Source organism: Harpia harpyja, chromosome 3 (genome assembly GCF_026419915.1).
Source record: "Harpia harpyja isolate bHarHar1 chromosome 3, bHarHar1 primary haplotype, whole genome shotgun sequence".
Lineage (NCBI taxonomy): Eukaryota > Metazoa > Chordata > Aves > Accipitriformes > Accipitridae > Harpia > Harpia harpyja.
The window spans coordinates 42,529,406-42,549,301 of NC_068942.1; the positions used below are offsets into that span (position 1 = coordinate 42,529,406).

Below are 19,896 nucleotides of genomic sequence, written 5' to 3' on the forward strand. Positions count from 1 at the left end.
GTGAAGCTCAAGGGCAGACTTGGCTGCAGTGACCATGAAATGCTGGAGTTCAAGATCTATAGGGCAGCGAGGAGGGCGCCCAGCAAGCTCACTAGCCCAGACTTCAGGAGAGCAGACTTGGGCCTCTTCAGGGATCTGCTTGGTAAAGTACCACGGGATAAAGCCCTGGAGGGAAGAGGGGCCCAAGAAAGCTGGTCAATATTCAAGGATCACCTCCTCCAAGCTCAGGAGCGATGCATCCCAACAAAGAGGAAGTCAGGCAAAAATGCCAGGAGGCCTGCATGGATGAACAAGGAGCTCCTGGACAAACTCAAACACAAAAAGGAAGTTGGCGACATGGACAGTGGGACTGAGTGCACCCTCAGCAAGTTCACTGACAACACCGAGCTGTGTAGTGTAGTCAACCAGCTGGAGGGAAAGGATGCCATCCAGAGGGACCTTGAGAGGTGGGCCTGTGCAAACCTCATGAAGTTCAACAAGGCCAAGTGCAAGGTTCTGCACATGGGTTGCCTTGCACATGGGTTGGGGCAATCCCAAGCACAAATACAGGCTGGGTGATGAGTTGATTGGAAGCAGCCCTAAGAAGAAGGACTTGGGGGTGTTGGTTGACAAGAAGCTCAACCTGACCTGGCAATGTGCATTTGCAGTCCAGAATGCCAACTGTATCCTGGGCTGCATCGAAAGAAGTGTGACCAGCAGGTCAAGGGAGGTGATTCTGCCTCTCTACTCTGCTCTCATGAGACCCCACCTGGAGTACTGTGTTCAGCTGTGGGCCCTCAACATAAGAAGGGCAGGGACCTGTTGGAGCAAGTCCAGAGGAGGGCCACGAAGATGTTCAGAGGGCTGGAGCACCTCTCCTATGAAGAAAGGCTGAGAGAGTTGGGGGTGTTCAGCCTGGAGAAGAGAAGGCTCCAGGGAGACCTTATAGCAGCCTTTCAATACCTAAAGGGGGCCTACAAGAAAGCTGGAGAGGGACTTTTTACAAGGGCATTTAGTGATAGGAGAAGAGGTAATGGCTTTAAACTGAAAGAGGGTAGATTTAGATTAGATATGAGGACGAAATTCTTTACTGTGAGGGTGGTGAGGCAGGAACAGGAACTGGTTGCCCAGAGAGGTTGTGGATGCCCCCTCCCTGGAAGTGTTCAACGCCAGGCTGGATGGGGCTTTGAGAAACCTGGTCTAGTGGAAGGTGTCCCTGCCCATGGCAGGGGGGTTGGAACTAGATGATCTTTAAGGTCCCTTCCAACTCAAACTACTCTATGATTTTATGTTTTTTAAAAAGACAAATCCTTCTAAGACTATTGCAGTTCTTTGAGAGATCCACAAACATGTCAACAAGGGTAACCTGTCAGATACACTCAGATTTCCAAAAAGCTTTCAACAAAATCCTTCACCTAAAGCTTTGAAGGAAGCTAGGCAGCCAGAAGGAAAGTCCTTGCATGGATGATAAGCAGGTGGCCCAAAGACAAAAACAAAGGTAGGAGTAAAATCTCCATCCACTGCAAAAACTAACATTAGTAGCAGAATTCCATAAGGAACCTGAACTGCTCAACACATCTATAAGTTACGCCAAAACCACAGAAGTAATGAAGGCAGCTGATAAGGGTAATTCAGGGTAATAAAGGACAATAGAGAACCAGACACAGGCCGCAAAGAACTATGGAAGGACACTATACTATAAGTGACTTGTCACTAAAATGACAGTTAATATTTCATGTAGGTAACTTTGGAAACATGTAGTAACACAGGGAAAAACACAAATCCTATCCTAAAAAATAAAAGTATTACATATAAGCTGATCTTTACCACTCAAGAGCAGGATCTTGTGTTATGACAGAAATGCTGTGATGCTAGAAGTCTACATGGCTTCAAGGAGACCAAATTTAGGAAAGAGAAATAGAGAGGTCTCCAGCTCAAAGGGTTCATAAACTACAAATGACTGGAGACTGGAAGTATATTGGAGGAAATTGTACTTACTTACGAATTTTTTTATAGTTTTTTCTAGACATGTGTTTGTGACATAGCTGGAGATAGGATGTAGGGCAAAATGAACTGGTCCTACCCAGTACAATTATTCTTGTGCACTTTTTCTACCTTTCCCTCAGTAGGAACATTAATAAAATCTCCTTTTTCTCCCTCCTCACAATAATTTTCACTGTTTCTGTATGACCTTAACTTTGAAGTCCTTCAGCACCTTCTGCCCTTTCAGTCAGATCTGGTTAAGGGGTTTAGAAGTTTAGTCAATAGATTAACAGTGTTTGAACAATAACAATGTTCATTTCTTTAGAAGAAATTAAAAACAGCATTTTAACCTAGCAATGCAGACCCATAGAAAGCAATACTGTCCAGATGAAACGTATTTGAATATGATTTTCAGCCAAGCCTCAGACCAGCCTTCACTTTAAGCACATATGCAGTACAATCTAGGAGCAAATATAAGTATTGGACATGATCTAACTATCAGCTAATGCCTACAGATCATAAAAGATTAAATAAAACTCTTCTCTTGATGAGCAGCTTTTCCTTGAAATAATCTCATGGTATGGGCAGATAAGACATTTCCAATCTGGAAAGAAGGAGTTCCAGATGCAGAAATTTGCCAACATGAAATCACGCTTGTAAAAAGAAATTGAGGCAGAGAGAAATCTGATGAATGTCATGTTTACTAAATATAAAGCAATAACAAAGCAAATGCAACACACACACACACACAATGATGCCAAATACATGTGCACAACAGTAATAGAACAGTTAGTCACATGCAAAATCTTCAGAATTTATTTACTCTAAAGCACCAGAAGCACCGTTCTATCAGCAGTAGCACTAATGGACAGGGCTCAGGCAGTTTTACTTTTACATCACCTCATCCTTCTCTGAAAACACAGGAGGAATCACGACAAAAACACAAACCTGTCATTTTCCATTATTGCCACTCTTCACAACCTTCCTAAAAACAATGACAGGGTGGCCTGAAATTGCACTAGACTCTTCTGTCTCAGTTCTGCATTAACAGCTAGGGTATAAGATGGAGATGCATCCATATTTAGGATGGAGAGGCATCTTTCTTTCCTGTTTGTATAGCCCTTAAACACAACTCCTCCTGACCATCCAGCTGTGGCTTCTAGTACTACCACAGTGCAAACAATAAAGGAGCTACAAGTAATGGGTGACATCCTTTTCCAGATCCTTCAAAGCCAGGTGAAAGGGACAGACACCGCAGGTGCTGTATAGTAAGACCCTCTCCATATTCTAGCAGGAAAGAAGCGAAGAAGCGTCTAGTATGTCCCACCAAGGACTGAGCACTGGGCAGGAAATTCTTGGCAGCCAGGGGCTTTGATGAGCAGGAATCCCTTTCTTGTTCCTTAATACCTCCTGCCATGTCTGGCAGATAAACCAGCCACTCCAGACTGCTAGCAGAGAGAAGATGTAGGCAATAGCCTCAGCTGCTCTTAAAGTCTCAGCACTGTTAACATTTCTGCCCTTATTCTGCTTGCTGCTTTCCCTAGCCTAACAATCAGTGAAGTAAAAACAAATTCAGCTATTCCACTCCAAAAGTAGATGAAGAGATGAAAAACAGCAGGCATCAATCTACACCCTTTAATCACAAGCAGACATGAATCCCTGTAGACCCATCTTCTTTATCCTTATGTAAGCCTGCAGTTCACATGTTTATAGCTGTACTCCCATTAGCACTCTGTGTTTGCAAGTTCATGCCTTCCTGCTTCTGGGACAAAAATGTCCAAGAAGCAATCTTAGATCCATCAGGTCCACCGATGCAAACAACGAGGTAAGCAGTTCATTCTGGAATAAAAGCCACGCATGCCAGCCTGTGCCTTTTCTGCTGTTTTTAGTTCTCCCACCACCCCCCTCTTCTTCCTGGGGCGTACACTATTCACTGTATAGCTGGAGGTGACCCACCTTTCTACCCATGTGCTGCTATACTGGCAGTTCATTTGATACCAAAATCGAAACAATTGTTACTGTCTCAGCTGCAAGGCTGCTCCGGATCTAATACTTAGCACAGTTAAAGTGACAGACCCTCAGTTTCTTAGAGATATGCTACTATACATTAAAGGAAGTGTTTTTCTTTCAGTGTGGGGAAATGCACCATGCCACCTGACAATCTCTTACACCTCTGCCACTGGGAATTACAAAAGAACAGCACAGGGAAGGGACCTTTTCAATGCTATGTGACATGGATTAAAGTTTTTTTTCCAATTAGCCTGCCATCTCAGGTGAAGCCCTAAAGGAGTGGAAAAGAGTGTAGAGCAGCAAGCAGTTCTCCAACTTACTTTCCCACCATGCAGTATTCCCTGCCTCAGTTTTCAGCCTCACCCTCTCCTTCCCTTTCTTTCTTCCACCATGTAAGTACAAAATTTGCATTTATAGCAGCAGGGCTACCACTCTTCTTCTGCACAATGAAACAGAGGCATGCAGGCACTGCTTTTCCAGAGCTGTCCCACTTATGGGAGTTCAGGCAGCTCCGCTACTCTCTTGGTGCATAGCCTGATCTAGCACAGACTTGAGTTACCACCACTACAATCAGTCCTGTCAGCTCCAGCTCTCACAAGCTGTCTATTGCTATGGTTCAGCCTACTTGCATTAGCATCTGGTAAGGAATGGCCCATATGAAACCAACACTATTTCTCTCTTCCCTCCCAGAAAAAAAAATGGAGAATTACCACAGCAGAGTGCCTCAGTGCTGCTGGATCTTCCTGCTTCCTCATGGCTTGGACAGATCCAGCACGTCAGGGAAATTGAAATTAAGTGGTGGCCAAGCAAAACCTTCTCCCTTCGTTCAGCATGGCTTCAAGAGGAGCTACTGATTGCACACAGGGGATAGAGTCTAATGCTACAGAAAAACGTCAGCCTTCACAGTTGCAGGGTTTCAGTCATTTCCCTTCCAAAAAATCACCAGGTTGGAGATAGGCAGGTGACCAGATGAACTGAATATAGTATATTCTGTTTCTGGTTCTTTTAACATACAGCAACATCTTCTATTAGATGTGAGATAGATCTTGTTTAAGAATATTTCCATCTGTAAGATAGGAAATCTATGATGACTAACAAATTCTGCTTGATTTCTGACCTCTCACCCCTGATCTTCAAAGAAGGCCTAGAAAGCATTTGCAAATACTGAATCTGGGAACAGAATTCCATAAGCATACTAGAGATTAAAAGTTACAGACTCATTCATTTTAGTGGCATATTTATAATTCCTCACTACTCCCACAAAAAACTTACTCAAGGTGATAATTACCCCCCCCTTCGTTTACAACAAACACACACATCACATCTTCCTTTGCTAACACTTCCACTCTACTCAGCATGTCACCTTTTACCTCAGATGTCCAACTCATTAATATAATTGAAGTTAAACTCAGAGAAACTGTTCTCAAGCTGCATTTACTTCAGTAAGATCCTACTTCTCTTTCAGAAAGGGAGAGGAATCCCCGTTCCTAATAGCTGTGTTCTTTTTCTGACAATATCAAATTGGCTTAACATAAAGATTACCTCCCCCAGTAAAGCTAAACCATATGGCTTAGACCACTAAGACCAAAGAAAAGAGAAAAACCAGCTAACCAAAGATTAATCCTTTTTACTTCAAGCGACAACTCTCTGTAGCTTTGAAGCGGGAGACAGCAATTACTGCTTTGCAGATAACACCCCTAAAGCCAAAGGCACTACCAGAATTTTGTTATTTAATTGCCATATTAGACTTTTCATAACACGTACCACAGTAGGCCTGATGACTCGGACCCATTAGCTCTTTCAGGAATACTTTCTACAAAATACTTGAGTTACAGATGTTGACAGTCCTTAAGAGAAGTATCTTTCATCTCTTGTAACGGTGTTCAGAAGAACTTTTACTTACTGAAAATGCAGAAGGTGGCATCATTGCTAGCATGAGCAGAAGGAACAAGTTCTTCATCTCTGCCTGTGGAAACAGAAAGATTATTGATCAGAATTGCTTGCTTCTTTGCTGCTTGTATGGCGGAAAAGGTAAGATACCATACAGTAAAAGTGGAGGTGGAACTAAAAATCAAGGTGAAAGAAAAAGAAGTTTTATCACTACACTCCCTGGGTAGATGAAGGCAATTGCAAAGACTGAAACTACCCTGCACAGAAAGCCAGAATGTAATTACTGAGTGCAAATGTTTCCCTGAACTTTCCTCTGGTATTATGAGAACACCATCCCTGGGCACAGTGGAAGATGCATGCTGTGGCATGTCTGCCCTCCCACTCTTTTACATATGCACATGATAAAATACTTGAAGATTACAATGACTTCAACCAACCCAAGGTAAGAAATTCCACTGTTAACATTTCTGTACCCTATATTCATCCTCTGTGGCTTGGTGAAGCTTCATGTCTGTCTTTGTGTGATCTTGCTTGTTTAAAATCCTACAGTTCATCATGGACAGCTATAGCTAGATTCAACCATCAGTAGTTATATCCCTTTTACAGAGCTAGAAAGGAGATGAGGCCACACAGACTGGTATGGCAGCATAAAACAGTTCCTAAAAATCACGGCATTATGCGCATTTGGGACCACAATACTTCATTGGTGCATTGCCTGTTGCTACTTTATCCATCCTCTTTTGAGTTGCAGCAACCAAGCTCACACCAACCACCACTCACCCATGTTTACAGCTGTGACCATGGACACTTCAGCCACTAGAGACTGCCTGTTTCTCATGACCAGCTGATTAAGCCCAGAAAGAAGAGATGGACTAGATATTCCTAGCATAGTTTTATCTAGTCTAAGCTTCTGTCTAACTTGGGAAAGGAAAGGGAAGGGAAAAGGAAAGATGGAGAAATCTTCCTTTCACAGTGCATAAAAGCATCACGGAAGAAATGTTTACCTCATCAGTCATTGTAACAACATCCGTTTTAATATTAAAACTTCATATATAGTTCCTTTAGCCTGGCCTGTTAAATCCAAATAAAATACAGAATGTGTATCACCGTTAACAAAGATAATTTTGCTATAAAATCATTGTTGCCCGAGAACATCAAATCAGAAACAAAATATACCCAAAATGAAACCTGCTTGATCTAGCATTTGCATATTTCAGATTACTTTATGATGGGCAATCATTTTTCTCATAGTGCTAGGCCTCACTGAATCACAGCTCATTACAGCTCTCTAAGTTCATATATACCATGGATTTTGACACTCCCAACATTCACAGTGCTGGGGATAAAAAGCTTGTTCTTCAATGTTTTTCCTTTTGGATGTAAAAACTACTAAGCGCTGAAAATCCAGTTGCACCAAATTCTGTGTGCAAAATAGCAATGAACAGGGAAAACATAATTGGGAAAACTAGCACTGATAAGCTTCTCTTCCTGTACACTGAGTGCCAATCATATGATTCAGAAGAAAATTAAGCTATAGGAGCTTTTTATATGAATAGACTTTAATTAATTTTGGATTAGTCCTTCTTAAGAAACTGTGGGAAGACTATGTACCCTCTATCACCTACACATGCTGCTACTACTCTTCCCGTTCAAGTCAAGGAAGAAACAACCTGGAGATGCCCTCCACAAGAGGTCAAGTACACTCTCTGTGCTGTAGAGGCCAAGAGCCAAAACACAGGCTAGATCTGTGTCACAACCCTATCCAACTGCCAAATAGTTTCAGAGGGCAAGGACAGCCAGGAGAGACCCTTTTGCTACAAGTTCCATGCGTGCAAACAGCAAAGCTTTCCTGAAGCAGCTTATAACGTACTCACACCACTAGCAAAGGGCACTGTGAGAATAGCATTTTCCTTGAATGGTGTTGGTGTCAAACAGAGGTAAATCTTTGAGATTGATCAGCTCCTCTTCCTACTGCCCAGAGGAAAAAAAAAAAAAAAAAAAAAAAAAATCTCTCTTCCCCAGCATTTCTCCCTCACATCTTCCATTCCAGGCACCTCTCAGGTTCACAGAGATGGCTGTGGAAATCACGTCCCTTGCTCCAGCAGCGTTGCTCTGCTGCTAATGGACTGCCCACTCAGCTCCTTCTGGCATTTGAGCCAAGAGGCAGACAGGGAGCTGGGCCCAAGCTACATGAGGTTCCTGGAGAAGAGGCTAGAGAAGCAGCTCACCAGGGCTAGCAGTTCTCCCACTCTCCAAGTAGTTAGTATCTTGGAGGTTTTTAGCCAGATAGAACAAAAAGATTCTCTGAGGAGACAACTAGAGACAGCACCCAATGTTTGGGACAATCCCCTGCATCAAAGCAGCAAGAGGTTACAGCTCTAGTGCTTGCTTGTATTTTTGTGCCATTGCACTTGCATGAGAATTGCTGCCATATGTCCCAAATTTAGCATTAAAAAGTTTAGACCATCCAGCCCTATTAAACTAGTCAACAGATTCCAGGAAGGATGGTCAGAAGGAAGAACAGGGCCTTCTGTATCCTATTAAATCCCCCATTGCAAAACAAATCTAGCATCTGATTCTCTGAGCTTCAACAAACTTGTTATTTTAAAAGCTTCCTCAGATGTAGTATTCAGCACTGGTCCCTTTTGCCTTATTTTGAACCACAAACACCACAGATGGGACTGGGGAATCTGCCTGAAACCTTTGAAAAAAGGTCAAGTTCTGTTTCTGGATTTAACGGCTCCTTCACTCCTTGTAGGACCTGGGATACTGCAGCATATGTTTATTCTGCTTGTTTGCCATTCTTCTCACTGAAGGCTGGGTATGCGGGGGAAGGAATGAAAAGGACAGTGTTTTGCAGTGCTTTCACTTACAACAACAGCAGCTGCTGCTCCCTGTGCCTCCTGCCCTTCTTCAGTTTTCTTCAACCCTCCCCAGCTCCCTTTTCCCACTGTGTGCTAGAACAGCATCTCCACCCCCCTCCACCCAGAAACGGCAGCAGGGCCTGAGGGGAAACAGTGACTTTATGCTCAAGATATGGAACAGCTGCTGGAAAGCTCACATGGAGGAATTCCTGCCATAGTGCTAAAATACGAAGTTATCTCAGCAAGAGGGATTACGAGAATCAGTTCACAATAAGTGAGGAACAACCAGAATCTTCAACCAGAACTAAAGGTGTGCCCAGCTGAAACCTCCATTCCATACACCAGAAGAGATTCAAAGTGTCTAGCCAACCACATCGGGCATTAACTGCTCAGGTTAGATGAATAAAAGGGTTGAAGTGGTGACTTGTTCCAGCCATCTGTAAGCTTGGTCAAAAAGAGTCAGTCCAGACCTGAACTATGAAGCTGCTTTCTCTAAGAGACATTGACCCAAACTCCTTGAACACTGGAGAAATTCAAACCTGAATCTGACTTTAGCAGCTCAGGACCCTTACTTCTATTCCAGAACAGTATGGATCAAATCATATTTTGTGGAAATTTCAGCAACTTCTGAAAGGATGTTCTGGTGCCCTTTCTGAACTGCCTCCACAGCACCTACTTCTCCCTGGCACTGTGGACAGGAGGGTCAGAGGGCCACAAAGGAGATGGCTGGAATTTCATAACTCTGGACAGAACACAACAACTCCAGTACAATTGGAAATTGGGATAAGCACCCTTATTTCAGGGCTTAACACTGAACCCACTCAGGAAAGAAGCTTTTGCTTTAACAAATAGAAGGTCTAGAAAAGACAGATGGGCAGTCTTGGAGATTTCTCTGTAGTGGACCCAGCAGTGAATTGCTGTAAAAATATTTTATTTAGTTACAAACTATTATCCAGGCCCAGGCAGGCTTAGCAAGATCAGTCAAATCTTCATTAAGACCAGGAGTACATTTCAGAATCAACGATAGGTTTAATGACTCCTATATTTACTTTATACGTGCAAATCCTGTCTTCCAATGCACAAACAAGGTTCAAGATTGCTTACTTAAACTTGGCCTCTTTTCCAAATAACCTCTCAACATCCATGTTCCTAGGGAAACAAGACCTACATTGCCTGTATATATATGTAAAAATAACTTTGAATCAGCTGACTAGTTTCAGGATTTCAAAAGCATAAAGTTAACTTTAGTTTGAGGGAAAAAGATACTGGGCCAGGATTAAGAGATGTATTGGACTTTTAACCCATTTAGGTGATGACTTTTTCTTTTCAACAGGAAGGAATCCAAACTTGAAAGAGATGTTATGAATAACTCAGCCTGGGCTAAACAAGAACTTAAGCTGTTTAGACAGTACAGAATCAGATCACAAAGTGAGAATAAAACAGGTTTCATGAGTTCCATTGCTCACAGCTTTATCAGTCTGGGGTTTTCTCTATTCTTTTTGAAAATAATTGAACAGCCAGTGCTACGTGATTCTTCTCTGTTTAGCACATAGGACAGACCAGTTGTCTTTTGCCTGTGAACCACATTTCTAAGTCATCCTTTGGCCAAAGACACATACCACATGTGTGGGCCAGGGACTGTGCTGGGAGTGGTTCATAAGCAGAAGATAAAAAGACCCCTTCAGGGTTCCCACTTTTCTATTGCCAGACAAGATTTAGCTGGGCATGCAGGTAAATGGCAAAGCCACCCAGCAATGCTAGATTCAGCAGGTCCTTACAGCTCATTTAGTCTCCCAGCTGGGGATTTGAATTACCCAGTCTGGATCTATTATTCCCATCTGAGGTAGCCCTGACAGGAAGCTGCCTTTGCATGGCTTGTGAGCCACAGGTTGGCCACCGTGGCAATAAATAGTTGCCTGTTGCAATATAGATAGAAATTGATTACTGTAAAGTTTAGCACATACAGCACTAAAGCAGAAGTTGCCATTGTGATCCCGCTACTTGCGCCTTTTCAGAATTTCCTTCCCTTCCCTCCACTCCCAACTCCACCCCCCTCTAACATACCATATCTCACTCAGTTGTTATATTTTTAGAAGTTTGGTTGAAGGAGGTGGGAAGTCAGAAAGCATGATGATATGTTGCCCAATTATCCACTGGCATAAACTTATTTAGCCATTCACTCAGAGCAGTCTTTTAGCTTTTAGACTCATTACATTTTCTAAAGATGTGATTTTTGCTTTGCTGTCAGCTTATCTTTGTTCCAGCTTGCTTCTGTTTGCCTTGTCTACTGAGAAGCACCTTGTAAGTTTTTGGTGGAAGAGTTAAAAAGGGAAAATATATACATACAGCAAAAAGATGAGATGAAGGCAGGGAATAAAAAGCGGCTCCATGGAGCAGGGATCAAGGGTAGGGAAAAACCTCATTTTACTTAGGCTGGGAACTGAGTTGTGAGAGCATAAGGACCACATCACACAGCCCAGAGGAACCAGGAAACCAATCACCCCTTTAGGCAGAGGATATCACATTCAAGATAGTTCTTAATATGCCTGTTTTCTTCCCTGACTATAGTAAACCATCTTTTGTTTGACATTTTTCCAAAGGAAATCCTGAGCCTGATGTCCTTTGGGCTAGGGCAGATAAGCCAATTAATGTGCATGTGCCTGTTAAAGTGGGAGGATACTGAATTTCCTTTGCCTTGACCATGGAATGAGCCACATTCATAAAGAGCTGTTTATATATAAAGCAATGGATAAATGTTTACAAACATGTGTTTAAATACAAGACTGGTTGAAAGGGCTTAGTAGGAAAGGAGAGAGAAAAAAGAAAGACAAGACACAAGTTGTCAGAGTAGAAGTTTTACAGAGATATCTTTACCATTAGTATCGAGATTTATTAATTCACTCTAAATACATGCTAGGCATTGACAAATCCTCATCAAGAAAGTAATCCTGCTAAGATGCACTTTCAGCCATATTATGCATATTATGAAAGACAAACTTTCAGCTACAATAACTTTAAAATTCACCTTGTTAAATGAAAAACAAAAGTTACAAAAACTTACTAATGAGCACAGCAGCAGAGCACCAGCTGGCTGGAGAACTGAGTACTGGTAACACAAGCATCTTCTAGACTGCTATATCAATAGGCTTTCATCTCAGCCTTCGGCCTGATTCGTAACAGGCACATAAATCCACACCGGGCCATCACTTAATGTGGCTGACTGAGACTGACAATGTTTTTACAAAGGACTTCTACAGCAATGCCAAGTTCAGCAACAACTGGGGAAGCTATAGCAGCCTCTGTCGTACAGTTTTAATCTGAATACCGAAATCTCACAAAATAGTAGCTGAAAATTCATCAGGTGCAAGAGCAAGAGCAGACTGTGAAACACACAGAAGTTCTAGTAAGGCCTCACGCCATACCCTATCAGGGGGTGGGGAAGAGGCAGACCTGCTTCTTTCCCACTCTCCAAAATCCACAATGAAGTATCTAAGGTTTAGGTCAGTGAAGCAGCATCTTTCAAGTAAATGTGGCCACTATGCCAGCTCGTACAGTATTTCATGAGGACAATTTTCTGTCTACCTATTAATATCAGCTGAGATTCAATTTTCTGCAACTAGTCTTCCACTATTAGGTTTGCTGCTAGAGATTCATTATAAGGAGTAAAGATAGGATTCTGCCTTCTATTTTGGTAGTCTCACTGTGCTTAGCTGTTAATTAAATCTGGGAGCATGTAGGGATAACGACAAGTGCACACAGACTAATTTAGACAGTTAACATTGCAACAAGAAGCCACACACTGCCTATGGAAAATATATGAGCAGGATATAACATACCAAACGCTAACATAATTGAACAGGTAATTGAAGAGGAATGGCTAACAACCTTTTACATTTACTACTGTCCTGTCACAGCTCAAGCTTCACTTATATGAGTTACTTAGCCTGATCTGAAATATTACACGACACTGAGCACTGCTGCTCTTTACAAACATGTTAGCCAGCTGAGACTAATCCCTTCCAATTCAAATTTTGGAGAATTCTTTAGGAAAATAAAGGATTTCAACGCTGGAAAATTACTTCTGATTTTAACTTCATTCCATCCTAAATATAAATATGGCAATCTTCTGCACTGTGCAAGGGGTTAAAAAAACAAACAAGCATTATCTCAAAAGGAAACTTTAAACCAATGCAAATTGTTTTCTGCCTCTCTTTGCAAGATCTACATCTCTGTTCACTGAGAAGATGTTAGCACTACATTCAACAGTATGCTTGTAGTATACATAAGGAACACCTGTGTCACCTTTAAACAAATTTGCTTGGGGACTAACAACATAGACAGGAAAACATGAGAATATTTACCCTGAACCTCATGTGGGTTTTGATTGCTGCTGCCTCTACATTGTTTCTGGAATCTAAGATACTTTTTTTTTAAGTGAACTCAGTTTTAACTATACATATCTGTAAACATGCCAAGCATGCTACACTTGTATGGGTACATCTCTTCCCTAAGGAATCACCCTTACTGACTGTGATGCAGACATACCTTCAGTGGTATGAAGTAGGTATTTCCCCCGAGAAGTCAGTGGACTGACTTACATTACTCTGCAAGGGAAAGATGACTAACATGAGAAGAACTAAAAGAAATGACAAGGAAGAAAAAAAACCACAGAACTTTTGACTAACAGGAGGCAGAATGTGTGCTAGTGGAATTAGGGCTGCAGTCTCTAAGGATACCGGCCCTAGCATCTTTCATCTGTCACTAAAAATTAACTTCATAAGAAATGATCTTAGGAGGGTGCGATCGCACTGCAGTGCCTGGAGAGATCTCAAAGGAAGCACATGCTCGACTGTGTGATTGCAGCAAAATGACAACAGTGTGATCTAAAAATAAACTGGTTCTTTGCTCTGAAGCTGGTTTCTCCCACGGATGCCCAAACCAGAGCCTCCAATTACCGCTTTAAGGGCTAGGCAGAGAAATAAACAATCTGTGGATAGTACTTGTTTTCTATACATCATGTCTGCATGTCAAGAAGGCGAGCTTGTTACTGTGTGAGAAAGCATAAACAAGTGGTTTGTACATAGACTATGCATATGAGTATGTACACACTCAAATCCTTTTATATTAAAGTCCCTTCTCAAACATCTAGTAACCATTACTATTCATTGCCCAAGACAAGACTGGACCACAACAAATCACATTTCAGATCTAAGAGTCTTAAAAAAAATGAGACAGTGAAACTGTATCCAGCAGAGTATAATTTCCAGTGAAATAAGTTCTTTTGACAAGTCCCTCATACCATGGGCATAACTGCAAATGACTGTACTGGATTAGAGCAATCATCTGTCACTGTCTAGGCTCAATAGCTATGCTAGGTACACTGAGGGGTTTATCATCAGTTTTGTATAATCCTTCCTACAGACCTAAGAGCAAAGCAACTTAATTCCTCTGGAGTTCACTGAGCACCAATGTGCCAGTAGGAGAACGCTTACCCCTTCACTCAGCTAATGATGAGCCTCTAACACAAATCATGAGGACTATTGTAATTGCATCCTATGTATTCTAGGTGCTGTTCTTATACAAAACACCAGCTCTCATCCTCTTATAAAAAAGCTTTTTGCTGCATATTGATGAGTCACAAGGTACATACACGAACTAATAAAATGGTTAACGTTTTATTAACATTGAAAGCCCCCCTCTGAACAAAGAGAAACCCTTCTGGCAGCCTAAGCCCTACCTGTTCTGAGGCACAGAACAGTATTTGACCTTATTTACATTGCATTCAGAAGAAGGGGCCCTCAATCAAGGTCAGAGGTTTTTTTCCCCAGGTTCCCTATTTTAACAGAACATCTGTGTTACTTTAGAATAAAATTTGATCTTTTAACTCAAACTCAAGTACTACCAAGAAAACCAGTTGCAACAACATAACTCCTTTCCTGTTTCCTAAACCCTTTCAGCAAGTCACGGCACAGCCATTCACACAGACTCCAGCTGAATCTTGGTGCCTAATTTGTGAGGCAAGTAAACCCTGAAGCAACTAGATTAGATAAGCTCTACCAGTGTTCTCTTTTACCACACTGGAAGTAGCTGGATCTGAGAGACAGTCCATCCCAAAAACAAAGATACACAATCTGCATCAGAAGTTACTATACTTATTGAACAGCAACATTTGAAATCATCCATTCTCTAACTTCTCTATAGCATAATGATTGCCACTTTCCCTTAAAATTAAGATAGTTTTATACTTAACATTTTTAATATATATACATAGAGACCAGCAAACAAAAACCTACATCCTTGCTTGAAAATCACCTCAAATCTTTCATCACACACCTTTTCTCAAATACTACATTCAGAGTGGACTGTTTACTAGAGAACATATTTGGAATATGCAAATGCTAGAAAGAAACTATCCCAACCCCAGCATTTCTGTGAAGCCATCAAGCATTTACACTCGAAGCAAAATATTTTAAAAACAAACACCTCTGAGGTGTCAGGATGCTGCACAGTGTGTGAGAACCTGAGAATATGCTTGAAAAAGAAGTCTCAATTATCTCGCACTGGACAGGAAAATATGCTAAAAGCAAAACTTCCAGAGACAGCAAATTTGCTGTTTTAGTTTTTTTGCATTTTATTAATCATTCCATTTACTAACATGAACAAATATTAGTTTAAGCTAGTGCCATGCCAAAGATACACAGTCCTATCTACCATTGTTTCACGTCACAAACACTTCTCTTCACTCTCTGTAACAGCAGAGCATTTGTCCTGAGAGTCCAGAATGAGGTTGTCCAACACACACATGGCTGTGTAGCACACTGGCTCATCAACACGCTGCACCTCAGAAAGAATCATTTTTCATGGCTGCTCTATCTACAGAGACTGGGAAATGCTCTGGCATTACAGAAGGTGGTATATCTCTAAGAAGCCAGGAGAAAAACATAGAAGTTGCAAGCCAGCTTACAGAGAAACTGCTGAAGGGCCCTCATAAGTACAATGCAGAAGGGATAAAACAATTTCCCAAGTCTCGTGAAGATGCTTTCAAAAGTAATAAGCAAAGGTGCTTACAAACCCTCTTTAGGGTCTCTACAGACAGACCTAAAGAAACATACCATCTCCCTAAGCTCCCATACTAACACCAGTTACTCCTAGTCCTAGGAACTCCATGCAAAACTAACATTACCTTTATCAAAGCTTTGAAACTCAGTTTTTAAGCCAACTGCTCCTCTATCTCCACCTGACCACCCACAAGGAACAGCGGGGTACCAGGCAAATCTACTGCCCTTCCACGTTGCTACCAGCCCATTACCATCTCTGTGCCAGGACAGGTCCCCGAAGCTGCCGCCTTGGCCTGCCTCACGCATCGGACTTCCTCAGGGATGAGAGATCCAGTCCTGCAAACCTTCCCCTTCACAAACAGGTCTGTTGACTCCAACAGCATCGTTTGGCTGGGGAGAGCCTCCCAAACAGATCCTGCCTCACACAGCTGACAGCAATGCAACACTGATTAGAAGACACTCCCTCCCCTCAGCACCTGCTAGCACACAAACAGAAGCGACTGAGCACTCCAGGGGTGATAGTTAGGGGGTAAAAGAGTCTTAGCACCTAGGCAGGCTTTTATTCCTACCGGCAAAAATTATGTTTCTCCAGTCAATATCCCTGCTACATTTGTCTTGCTTTCTGCGTTCTTTCTAGCAGAGCACGTATGTCTGACTCCAGTGGGCTTTCCAGCATCCTATCAAACTGGCACCTTCCCCTTCCACTCCCCTGCTCCCCCCAACCACAACGCCAGGAACAGCAGTTTTGATTACACGAAATCTCAGTGTAATTAACTGCGAGTGAAAGGGATTAATGTTCACCAAATACATAGAGTGTCTTCTTCCCTCCCTTCTAGGAAGTAAAATTTTGCAGTCATAAGGACTCTGGTCTCTCCTCACCTCTACTCTTTTAACTGAAAGAAAAAAATGGTGGGAAATAAAAAATAGTTTAAACAGCACAAGCAGCTTGTGCTGAAAAGACTAATAGAAAATAGATATCCAGGTAGAGGGATCAGGACACAGCCCAGAACACAAAGTCAGCTCTTACCTTCTGCGTGTACCTGTGAAAGGCGAGTGCAGAAGCTGGAGACACTTACACCACTCTGCAGCCAAGCTCCAAAACCCACTTTCCTAGTTCTGGTTCAAACAGTGGCTCTTAAGTGCTCTTCTCTCCAGCTTCTGTTTGGTTACTAATCCTTACTGCACAGGAAAAGGAGAGTTGTATTTCATTTAACCCCTTCAGCCTCTAAGCTTCGTCACAGGAGTTTTCGCTTTTGCTTGGGAAAGCCAGTCGTAAGCACGCATGCACACATGCATGCTTTGGGATTGTTTCTAGCTCTTGTAGTCTGTGTGTGAGCACACACGTTAGCTCTAAACTGTGCCTTAAGTTATTTCAGGGGTGGGGCCCTTTGTAACTAGTCTTATTTTAGCTGTAGGCAGCATATCAAAAGAGAGACAGTCATCCACACATCCCTTCGCTATTCATTTTCAGTAAGTCCCTAACTCCAAAAAAAAAATTATTTAACTTAACATTTACTTTAAAACTAATGCCTGAATCACAGTTCACAGATATGCTTTTGACCAAAGAAAGTTTGAACTTAAATATAATACACAACTAGGTCTGGCTCTACGCAGATTTAAGCAGATCCCTAAGGTCTGAAAATACCAGCACTTTGGATACAGATCTGAATTTAACCAAAGACAATGGCAGCTCAGGTTTCTCTATTTTTAACTCTAACAAATGCAATGCAATTCAGAAACCCTCTGAAAAATCCCATGGAGGAACCGTTTAGCAACAGAAAAACTGTTAAGGGAAAAGGAATCTAGTTGGATGCATTACAAGGAAAAACTTGTGCTGTTAATCACGTGGATACTAGAGAAATCACTGCATAGCAACTTACATGTTGCTGCTGTTGTCTTATCTTGAAAACAGACAGTTCCCCCCCGCATTGATTTTGTCCTTTGCTTAGTATAAAACAAATAAATATTGAAATACAAAGACCACTGATCTATAAAAATAGATTCTGGTCCAGCAATTATAAGAGCTACCAGCATTTCAACCCTACTTAATATTATGACCAAGGCCTCCTAGATTATGAGAATAGCTTTAAAGTCTTAAATTTGTGTTGGTCTTTTTGTTTGCCTTCCAGTTTTAGAGTCCTTTTTCATCAGTAGTTCATTTGCAACCATGAGAAACAGAACCTTGCTTTCAAAAGGAAAGATGAAGCTTCTGCCTTCAGGTAAACCCACGTGCTGGATCTTCCAAGAAAGACATCAAGATGTGTAATGAAATCTCCAGAACTGGTATCACTACTCTTCTTAGCCATACTACTGCTTTAGACAATAAAAAGAGACAACATTGTTGGCAACTGTTGACGAACCTAGACACACAGAGCTCCAAACAGAAAAGAAAGTTTCTAGCAGCCTCATAAATGCACCAGGTGACAGAAGCAATTTTATTCTAGGGCTACAGCTCTTTTCATCCCTGCTGGTCAATCCCTGTGTGCCAACTAGCCACGAAAGGTACACAGTGCACAAATCCTACCCTTACACATCCCACAGGGGACAGAGTTCAAATAAAAGTCACATCTTTCCACATGCAAAAGCAATCCTGCACTTTCCTGTCCAAGCTAACTCTGCCACAATAAACAAGGATAAACCCTAACAGGAAAACCATCACAAAATGGCAACACCTCCACCAAGAAGCAGGGGAACCCCAAAAGGCTGAAAGCTACAACATACCCCAGAAGAATGTCTAATGGTGGTGCTGACACATGACTACCTATGTTCCCCTTGTCAGTAGAGACAACAATTGGACATTGTTAATGCCCAATTAAGAATACAGAAATTATTGTCTTGCCCCTTTAGATTCAAATTTTCCTTTAAGAAAATAAATCCAGGCCTTGGGCCAAGCTGTGGGCCCTGCTTTTCCATCAGAAAGAACTTACATCAGTGCATGCTTTTTCTTTATCCACCTGTACTCTCAGCTGGCCACTGGCTACTGCCATCCTGCTAGCTGTCACAGTTATATCCTAAGCTTCATGATATTTCATCAAACCAAAACCTGAACCCTTGGCCTTACATGAATAAACCACACGTTCAGATCAGTTTAAAGCTCTTAGCCTGTATCATTGGCAAGAAAAGGCTCGAAATCCAATCCCAAAGGTTCAAAAGCTAGTAGGCAAAAAACCCCACAACTCCAGATGAATTTATAAATACCTGATTCTTAAAATTTCTTCTCACAGCAGTGGGACACTCACTGAATGTTGTTTGGAAATACCAAGCTTAGTAATGTTCTTGTGGTTTTTGTGTTCTTGTTGATAGTTAAAACTACAAGGGAGTTCAGAGACAGGGAAAATGTGACTGCTCATGTTGGAATCTAGCCAGGATACATCCAAAAAACAGCTGTGCCTACTGCATTAAAGCAGATACTGCATAAACACATCTGGATTCATTTTTAACCCCATAAAGACTTAATAGATAACCTCCCGAGATACTGAAATAAAACAAGTGACCAGACTTTTACCTCAACTAAGCAACATGAAATGTTGATAAAACTCCTTTTATTAACAAAAGGAAAGAAAAATCTGCTCATACTTCCTCGTTCCAGTAGAGACATGACAAAATCAGAAGCTATTAGTAAGAGATTTGAACTCGAGACCAGTCCTTACCAGTAAAAAGACAATGCAAATATGAAGTAAACCTTTGCCCTGTAGTTCCACAGAAAGTTTTGCATGTGTACCTTTTCTCTGGGAGAAAGGACTTGATCCCTGTGTTGAAATTGTTTTCAACACCTACCATTTAGTGAAAGTAAGATAATCCGCTGGTTCAAGACCATTCTCGTCTCTCGATAAGACACTTAAAGTTCACTATGGAGTGAATATAGTCAGGACCACAGGCATTTGCCTTTTGCCACTAGCTCTATCCAGTGGCTAGCCTGGAGGCAATGGCATCTGGGTGTCACAGATGTGATCATCAGGAAGAAACAGTTGAGGTGAATGCATAGTAAATGGATACTGCTGAACAAGATATCCCTTCTAATCCCATCAGTGAAGTGCTTTGGCAAGAAGCAACCTCTACAGGAACTGCGATACTGGGATTTCAACAGTTACATGGCCAGAGGTCAGTAGTGA

General features: G+C 41.8%; 1 protein-coding gene across 1 annotated transcript in view; it reads right to left on the bottom strand.

Annotated features, from left to right (window-relative positions):
• Positions 1-17,200, bottom strand: part of PAPLN (papilin, proteoglycan like sulfated glycoprotein) — a 53,929-nt gene extending 36,729 nt beyond the window's left edge. The window contains exons 1-2 of the mRNA XM_052782265.1: positions 16,812-17,200; positions 5,876-5,938 (exon numbers count right to left, since the gene is read on the bottom strand). Of these exons, the coding sequence (XP_052638225.1) occupies positions 5,876-5,932 (57 nt within the window). The 5' untranslated portion in view covers positions 5,933-5,938; positions 16,812-17,200. The remainder of the gene's footprint in view (positions 1-5,875; positions 5,939-16,811) is intronic.
• Positions 17,201-19,896: the final 2,696 nt, after the last annotated feature.